At 45.3% G+C, this 9,915-nt stretch overlaps 1 protein-coding gene across 1 annotated transcript; it reads right to left on the bottom strand.

The window, feature by feature from the left end:
- Positions 1-832: 832 nt before the first annotated feature.
- On the bottom strand, positions 833-4,827 carry LOC111217173 (endosialin-like). Its single transcript, XM_022738928.1, has 2 exons — positions 3,939-4,827; positions 833-2,628 (listed from the first exon to the last, which is right to left on the bottom strand). The coding sequence occupies exons 1-2, from the start codon at positions 4,372-4,374 to the stop codon at positions 881-883; spliced, it is 2,184 nt and encodes a 727-aa protein (XP_022594649.1). The 5' UTR covers positions 4,375-4,827; the 3' UTR covers positions 833-880.
- Positions 4,828-9,915: the final 5,088 nt, after the last annotated feature.

Raw genomic sequence — 9,915 nt, 5'->3', positions numbered from 1 at the left:
AACACCTGTTAGTAAAACACAATAGCATCAGAGATCCTGGCTACAGTTTCTCTCTGAAATATGGTTCATGTTAGTTAGCCTGAGCTGACAGATCTCACCTCTGTAAAAGGTGGCATGTGGTTACCTACTGTACATTCATTTACAGAGCAGACTCTTTCAATGCCTGTCGATTTGGACCTTATAGACAAGCCCATTTCACAGTGTTAGGTTTGTCAGATTTCTCCCATCAGCATTTCTTCCCTATGTCCTTTCTCTCTGAATGTGACCTCAGTGCCTTGTTTTACTACTGTCATGATTTTTAATAGTATGTCCTGAAGACTAGACAGAAAGGAGAATGACTCACTACAGACCAGACTCTAAATTCTAAAGCTATCAAAATTGGCGTGCAACAGTATGCAAAATTGAAGTGCATTTGTCCTCCTCTTTCTACTCCACCCCCTTTTTTTATTGTTATTGAAAGTGAAAATTTGGCTTAGGAAAATCAAGTCTTTAATTTGTTTTTACACACACGGAGCCATAAAATCATAGCCACGCATTCTTTCCACACACACTTCTATTTGTTCATCGCCCTAGTTAGGCACTATTTCCTTTTATAACTTAGATAGGCTAACAAACCACACAGCATTTCATCAGTTTATTGGTTTTATTGAATTTTAAAAACATGATGAGAGAGTGAATTATTTACAAAGGGTGTGCAACAGGAAGTATTAAGTTTTCCTTGATGAGAGCCAGTCAGCTGTACTCCATCCAAATGGTAGTTTCAGTGACTAGTCCTCCATCACAAGAGAAATGTTAACAGACATCTGGGCGTTCAACACATCTGTGTGTGTGTGTGTGTGTGTGTGTGTGTGTGTGTGTGTACGTTTGTTTATTTTAGGGTTCATGCTTGGGCTTTGCCGTCCCTCCTGTCAGGAGGCGTTGTGGGGAGTATCCAGCGATAGCAGTCTGAGAAGCTCAGGCTCTTGTCCACAGCACAGCTGGTGCAGTAGACGATCCCCAGAGCCAGCATCACTACGAGGAACACACACAGCGGCACCAGCAGGGCCACCAGCAGCCAGCTCTTGTCGTGTTTCCGTTTGCCCTCAGCAGAGCCATCTTCTACGTCCGCTGTGCCGCTGACGTCCTCTGTACTCTCCATCTTAGACCCCTCCCCCTCCCCAGTCCCGGTGGCTGACCCGTTTGCAGTCTCAGCTTCCACCCCACCACTAACTTCCCTACCTCCTGTCTTAGCCTCATTATCAATTTCGTTGCCCGTGTTATATTTTTGAGTTGGGGATGGGGCTGTCTGATATTGCTTTGGTGACAGGTCATCCCATTGGTTCAGATAATTGTCTCGCCCATGAGCCATGTCAGGAGAGAGTCCCTCAGGGGCTTCCGTAAGCCAGTCAACGTCAAAGTTAGTGTCAGCTTCAAAGTTCGGGTCAGGGGTGAATGAGGTGGACCAGGGCATGTCATGGTTAGGGTCCACATCAGGTATGTGAGCGGAGTCACTGGGGTCAGGGGTCAGGGTGGAGTATTCTTCATCATCTGGCGAAGGCAGGCAGCTAAGTCCATCTGACTGCAGGTCATAGCCATTGTCACAGTAGCATTGGTACCCACCCATATAATTCAGACACTGCTGCTCGCAGGGCGACTCCCCCACGCACTCATCTACATCTACACACTTTCCGTCAGTGCCCGACTCGTACCCAGGGTTACACAGGCATTTGAAGGACCCCACGGTGTTTTCACAAGTGCCTTCACAGCTGCCCTCATCGAGGCACTCGTCGATGTCCACGCACTCGCCCTCATCATCTGGCTGGTACCCAGAGTGGCAGGTGCAGTGGAAGGTGCCTGGGATGTTGACACAGAGTTGCGGGCATGGTTGTTGTTGACATTCGTCTACATCAGAACATCTGCGGCCATCTGGGCCCATTTGGTAGCCTGGGGGGCATGTGCAGCGCATGCCCCGAGATGTCTCCACACAGTTATACTCACAACCCATATCCACACAGACCTGATTGATGTGGGGCTGGTCAGTGGGACCGGCGGAGTCGGAGGATAACTCAGGGGGGTCAGTTTGGCTGAGAGGGTCAGGCTTGCAGCTGTACCCATCCTCATCTATCGTGAAGCCCTCGGAGCAGTAACAGTAGTAGTCTGTGTCTGTGTTCTGGCAGAACTGCTCGCATCCATGGTCCTCGCTGCACCAGTCCTGGTTCTGTGAAGTTGAACCGGACGAGCAGAGGGGGGCATCCCTGGACCAGCCCACTGTCTCGTCGTCTCTCTCCATGCACAGTACAGTCTGCTCAGCAGGAGCATCTGGGTCCGAGCTGTCTGCAGGACATGGTACAGCAGCTACAGACCCATAGGGCACATGGGTCAGCAGGGCACTGACAAGGTGAAACGGGGTGGTGTAAACAGCTGGGCCTCTACCCTCGTCCTCCAGTGGTGGACACATTCCTTTGTAGTTGTACTGGCAAACGTAACCATCCAACGGCACCGCGCAGGAGCCATCGATCCACCGGAAGTTATCGCTGCTCTCCCGGCCGCTCTCCGAGGTGTAGACAGTCATGGCCGCACAGCGAGGGGCCGCGCAAGTCCCAGGGGTGTCTTCACGAAGCCAGTTGGTGAACTGGCCATCCTGGTCTCCTATTTGAAAATAAAGACAAGGACCAGGTCAGTAAAAGTACAAAGTGAGTCTTTTTAGTTCTCCTCTTTTATTTTTAACTGTCTGAAATGTCTCTTCTGATTTTTTATTTGCTTTTTTAATGTTCTGTCATGTGTAGAATAAAACTTCATTCATTACACAGGGTTTCATTCATTTGGGGGTGGGCGTGTAGTAGTATACATTGCTGTCAGATGCATTGGCTTTTTTGATATTGCCACTAGGACTTGCCTGCATATATGGGCTTTAAAATGCCAGTTATTTTGTAGCATTATTATTTTATAGTCCCTCTATTGCTTCCATTGGTGAGAGTAGAGAAAATGTGAAGGTGCAATAAGTGTCGAGTTGCTCTTTTGTTGAACTTTTGGCAGACCACACAATGTACATGGCATTTAGCCCCATAGTTAACACTACACTTTTTTTTGCAGCAAATTGAGCGTATCTCTATCATCATTCACTGTATTAACACACTTGACCCACAAAACTCACAATGGATTATCCAAGGTTATAATGGAAGTTTTTCTTGAAAGACACACCACTGCTGAATATTGTGAATGTAATTAGTCAAACTTGTGAGCACCACATACAAACTTCCATTCACTTGCATTGTACTTGTGTAATGGTAGAAATATCAGCAATGTATACCAAAACTATCTGCATGGCAAGTTTTTTTTTCTGGGTAAACCAATAATTTAAATGATGATAGAGGATAAAAACAGGTAAGTTGACCACATAACTCTTGTAAATTGAATGTCTTTTCTAAGTGAAGACAGAGGCAGACACACTGAGTGATAAAAAAAACCCATCTGGTTTTTAACAGGCGAGGTTTGTGTAATGACTAAATCAGGTTGAGGGGTAGCAGTGAGGTCAAAAGGGGGTTGAACTTCCACTGTCGCGCCAGCTCCGTCTCTGTGAAACAAAAGCAGTTAATGTAATAACCATCCAGTGCAGAGCTCTGGGGGCTGGCCCGGGTACCGAAGTCTGACAGAGAGGTTACATTTTTGGCTAGAAATAGTTCCAGAACCAATTTAGTCGAGAAGGTAATTAACTAAGTAATGAATTTCTGACCACATCTAGCCTCTGTAATGCTGGCCCATAGATTTTCCATTAGATCATAGTCAGAAACCTAAATGCTTAATTGTAAGACAAAATGTACCATTAGGTAGTTTTTTCTATTTTAGGAACATTTTATTTGAGCCCACTTATTAAAAAATCCAATAAAATGGTTGATATAGTGATGGAAGTCAATATTAGGAACAGTGAAGGATGAAATGTGAAAAAGGTGAGACTTTGCCTGTGACCCAGACGAATCCTCTGAGTGGCCGGGTGGACGAACACTGGCGCGGAGGTCTGTGCAGCCCAATCCACAGGCGAAACCTTAACCTGCTCCCCTGTGCCTCGATGGCCGACAGGAGCTCATGGACCACACCCGCTGCCTCGTGGGTATGCATCGTTGCCAGGGTCCCACCTCGCTCCCGACAGCTCCGCCCAGCCTCCCTGAAGGTTCTCTTCTGCAGGAAGACAGTGTAGCATCCCTCCGGGTGGCAGAGTGCATCTTTCTCCGCCAGCTGAAGCCTGGCCGCCGGCTGCTCCGCCTCTGTCTCCCTCAGCCTTTGGCCTTGGCTTCCAGGAGCCAGACAGACCATGAGCAGCCACAGGACACACGGGAGACTCATGCTGCTGCAGCTGCTACTGTTCCTGATGGTCTTTTGCATCCTCCACCAAGACATGAGTTTTAAACTAGGCCAACATTCAAATGAGTATCCCAACCTGTCTATCAAAATAAATAACCAAATCGAGGAAGGTAACTGTCTTCTCTGACCTCCTATGCAAACAAACCTGACCCAATTTCTCCCACTTCAATTAAATTAACAAAGTGCAACTTGCCGCCCTTGAATTTTTCTATCCTGTTTGTGTCTTTAAATAAATAATCTGGTCTAAATGACCTTTTATTCAAAGTAATCTGAAGCAGACGAGTCCAAAACTGACATCTAATTACCTTAATTTACCTCAGATTGCCCAAGCCTTTAGACAAATAACCCTACAATGCAAAGTCGATCAAACTCCATTCATCAGCAAACTATCAGGGTTAGGGTTAGGGAGTTCACAAGATACTATATAAAACTAAAATAAGCCAATGCAGTCCAGTGGAATCTCTTAGAAAGTCCAGCTGAGCCCAATACAGGTCCAAAATAAAGTCCAGTGAAGTACCAGTGGAGTCCAGACCTCAAAATTTGTTGAATGGAGCAATCTGCCCTTCAGTTAACTCCAAAAGTGTTAAATACAGTCCATCATGAATCTGATGAATTTCAGTGACAAAAACCTTCTCCTGTATCTGATCCTGCTGGGGCTTTCTTGCCTCTGCAAAGTTGGCTCTGTGACTGAACCTCAGAAAGAGAGAAAGATGGGGGAGGGTGGAAAGGGGGGGGAGGCTACGTAGAGGAAAAAGAATTGTGTGTTTTTGGAAGAGGGGGCTGGTAAAGTGTGCGAGTGTATAAGGGAAGGCTGGAGGGGTTGAGGGGTTGGAGTGGTGGGGTGGTGGTGGTGGTGGTGGTGGTGGTGTGTGTGTGTGTGTGTGTGTGTGTATGTGTTGGGGGGGCGGCAGAATTGAAAACCCTCAGAGAGTTATGAAAACCATACGGCACCATTCTGTCCCCCCATCTTGCCTATGGCTGCAGACACACAGACACACAGACACACACAGACACACACAGACACACAGACACACAGACACACACACACACACACACACACACACACACACACACACACACAGCCTTCAAGCATGCTGCACAGCATCCACAGGAGTGGAAAGTGTTTGTCAGCTCTGTGAGATGCAAAGATTGTCTCCCCCCTCTTCTTCTTTTTTCTCCTCCACCTTCTGTCTCTCTGTCTGTCTCTCTTGTTCTGCTCTCATTGTTTTTGTGTCTCTATTTTTTAATCTCATCCTTTCTTCATCCCTGTCTTTACATCACCCACTCTGTTTCCTCTTTTTCTCTCAACCGCCCCCCTTCTTTCTTTTTGTCTTTCTACCAAGTCTATACCAGCTGGAAGTTTTTTACAGCCCAATGGAAATATTTGAGTATGGAACAGGAATACCTGTTGGACCCTGCATAAATGTGTTTGTGTGCATGTGTATGTGTGTGCGTGCGTTCATTCTTACACTGGTATACAATAACTTTGTATGGGCACAGATGTCTAATTGTATGCATGAGTGTTCTTCAGTGTGTGTGTGTGTGTGGCTACCACTCGGGGGCATGAGGAGGAGAGGAAACAGGAAATGCCAGATGTGCATCAGCCTGACCTCTCGGTAGCTGGGGAGCAGGGGTGTAGACTAGGGGTACCTCCACTGCCGTCACATGATCTGTCCGCCATGAATGGTACGTCTTGTGCAAAGTCAATGAAAGAAAAAGAAAAAAATATGATCTTTTTCATTTTCCTCATAACTATATATATTAAACGTAGCCAATTAGTGTGATTTGGGGGTTCAAACAGGAATGTCACAGATTTGAATTTGCCCGTGACAAACAAGTGGGCGAGAGACTGTAAATGAAGGTCTACCGCACACAAACAAGCTGAACTGTTGAACAATCCCGAGCAACATGAGTGGAAAAGTGCTTGGGCAAACAATAGAAGTTCACATCAATGCTCATCACGTTTCCTCTCTTTGGAAAGTGTGACAGCACAATTGAGGCAGCTTAGTGTCGTTATTATAAGCTGCAACTTTCCTCCAGGACCGCTGCTGTTCAACGCAGCCTTAAAAATGACAGCAACATTTCAGCGGCCGTAGCCTCTTTAATACACGGATGATGGGATGGAAAAGTCATGCTGTATATGTCGTTGAATCAGTTATTAGCCACAGCCAGTGAGTGTGTCCAAGCCTGTGTTCTCCCTGTGTACAGCAGATGAGTCGGCTGGCTGTGGCGTGTTGGTTTTGGCAGACAGAATATATACAGTCTAACTGTTCGGCAGTCTTTTCCAGTTATGTAACAACTATCGGAACCAGAGGGAGAACAAACATCAAACCTCAGGATCCTGGAGAACCTAAAGAGCCTTTTGGTCTTGTTCCCCACCTCCTTCCCCCTCCTCCTCCTCCTCCTCCTCCTCCTCATCCCTCATCCTCTTCTGGTCTTCCTTTGCTTTTCTTTTTCTTGGACTACCCCCATCCTCCTCTCCTCTCTTCCTCTCCTTGTTATTCTTTCATCCCTCACGTCCCTCCTCTCTTTTCTTGTTGCTCTCCTCCCTCTTCTTATCTCCTTGTTACTCCTCTCCCCCTCTTCTTTAAGTCTCATTAGCCGGGCTCCCGAGTCAGCAATCTCTCCCCCCAGAACGCCTGCTTTTTACCCCAAACCCTCAACTCTCGGTCTGTTTATTCTATCATTCAGCCCGGTTAACTCCTCCTCCTGCTCAGACAGCCACGCCCCCAGAAGCACATTCCAGAAATGTAATTGATAGAACAGACAAAACTTCTCCTTTCCATAGTCCTGCTCTCCCCAATTCCCCCCTTTCGCATTAATCTACTTACAGTACCTCCAAGCTGCTCTATCTCCAACCCAAAGACCTCTAATGGAACATACAGATTTCTTGATTTTATATTCTCCACCTCCCTGGTCACAGACTACCTTCTACCTCCTTGACTCCTAGCCACTTGCCACATATCGTTACTGGCTCTAATTCTTTCTCAACTTCTAGCTTCCAAGCAGCTGAACTGTACACTCCAGCTCTTTGGCCTCTCCATCACACTTCAACCACTCACGCAGCCCAGTAGCTGTTCTTGATTTGATGTTCTTTGGTGGCCACTAAACCTTTGGTATCTGGATCGATGACACATTTTTTCAGGGCAAAGTTGTGTTGCTCAACCATGCTGGAAAGGAAGTGTTTACATGTTTACAGATGGCCACGCTGGAAGGCAGAGTGAAAAGCCAGCAATAACCATTTAAATGTGGAGATAACAGCAAACATGCAGACAGTCAATCCTGGGCAGTATTCAGAAATAGTAGCGCAAAAGAAGACGAGAGCTCGCAAACAAACTTTGTCTGCTCTGTCACCTCTGTGCACCAGGCCAACGTTTGTGCAAATGTTGGATTGTCGCTCAAGTAACAGAAATTGTTGGATACAGCGTTTAAAATGCGACCTAAGTGCCTGCAGCCGTGCTAGCAGCAGCTCTGTGAGACCGTAACTTTAAGCTAAAATCGGACCAGCAGGATAAATCTGGGTGGGGAAAGAGAAAGAGAAGCACTTGCCCCTCCCTGACTCCTGATCTCCCTTAGCACTACTGAGGAGCCCTTAACACCCAACAGATCAGACTGTGTTTGTACTGGGTAACTTCCAGCTGTGCGCAGGGAGCACTGGTAGAAAAAAATAGAACCACGTATTTATTTGTATGTATTTTAACACCTTAGCTTTGTGTCATGAGTGCACATGGATTTATTAGTAAATGTTTTGTTGAACAAATGTGTTAAATGAATGGAAATATATTTACCCTATAAACAAAAAACAACCATTGGCAAACTAATAAATCATGTTATTTTATGTATTCCACAAAATATAAACTGTAAGACATTATTTTCCAATTGCATATATGGAAATATATATTTCTGCTCCTGCATGCAAGTGCGTGGATGTAAATAGGCCAACTCACAAAAGGACAAACAGCCTGGAAAGTAATTCATTTTACAAGTGTCATACTTTTCCCTGCTTTTGCTTAAGATGATTAAAAGAAAACCTTTTCTTCTTCTCTTAAAATAAGTAGGACTGTTGCTGGCCCCAAGGTCAGCAAACTTCCCCAGTGATGTCAAGGAAACTAAATTGTTGTTTCCTCACTGTCTTGGGTCAGTGAAGCATAAACTCGCCCCATTCAGGCCTATTGAAGCATTTGTGCCATATCAAATACAGCAGGACACGTCAGTTGTTCATTTTTCCCAACCACTGGTGTCTTATGTCACACACACACACACACACACACACACACACACACACACACACACACACACACACACACACACACACACACACACACACACACACACACACACATTGAAACGCGCACACACATGCACATGCACACACTGAAGCAATTAGCTGCGGCCTTGTGGTTAAATAATGGAGTGTAGGCATTCCTGGTGATTTCTGTGGACTGGAGGAAAAAGACGATACTTTTATCCACTTCTTCTACAAGGTCCATATGTTTCATCTTTCATAGCAGACATGAATGCCCTCCTTCCACACCCAGACTGTCAACAAATCTTCACCACAAACATCTGAGCAGACTGGGGATCGCTGTCTAATTGTTCAATCCAGAGAGAGTAAACTCCTGCCAGCTGAGATCTACAGTTCCTGAAGCCCATCAACTAAAAATGTTTGGACACTTCAGATGTAAGCTTGTTGGTAACCCTGCATCACAGCTTTCTAAATAGCTATGATGACAAGAGATTTACAAGTTAACCTTTATTTGACCAGGTAATATGCTTTTCAGCCATTTTCTCCTTCCTTCATGTTCATTCTCACTCACGCTCACAACTGGGAGCTGCCCAGTACAAACACAGCCCCATACCATTATCTACTGAGCAGTTTCAGAAAAACAACTCAGATTTTCAGATTGCAGAATAACAACCCCTCAGTGCATGGGCAGGATGCGGGAAATCTCATTAGTTTCTTCATTTAGAGATTCTCATTTATAAGAATACTCACATGACATTCTTTAATCTGTTATACAATGGAAAAAGGGGAAATAAATACCACTGTGTGAACAGCTGCTACTGAATTTTTCGGTATGGAGTCAAGTTTAAAACAAACATGGCTGCAGATGGAAACTGCAGTGACTAAGCTCTAGCTGTCCACAAAACATTTTTCAGCTTTGGAGAAAAAAAAAAAAGAAAAGAAAAAGCAACATGACAAGTAAAAGCTGGAGTGACACTAATATATGAAAGAATCATATACGTGTAAACAAACCTCAGACAAACAGAAACCCTGGTTGTCAAGGTTTGAAAAAAAAAAAAAAAAAAAAAAAAACTGCTGAGAGGCAGAAAGAGAGATGGAGAGAGCGCTGGGAGAGGATAATTCCTGACAGATTATTCCTTTACCAGATGATAGGCTCAGCTTTTCCATAGACACAGCCATGCACATGCACACACAGACGCACGCATACATACTACACTTCTTTTGTAGAATCTTTCATGATACACTCATATTTCTCCAAGGAGAGAGCCATTTGCGTGTGCGTGTGCGTGTGTGTGTGTGTGTGTAATGGTAAATGCATTAACAGTGAGAAG

Source organism: Seriola dumerili, unplaced genomic scaffold (assembly GCF_002260705.1).
Source record: "Seriola dumerili isolate Sdu_G_001 unplaced genomic scaffold, Sdu_1.0 BDQW01000040.1, whole genome shotgun sequence".
Taxonomy (NCBI): Eukaryota; Metazoa; Chordata; class Actinopteri; order Carangiformes; family Carangidae; genus Seriola; species Seriola dumerili.
The sequence above is the reverse complement of the archived record's forward strand: the minus strand, read 5'-3'. Positions and strand labels throughout refer to the sequence as shown.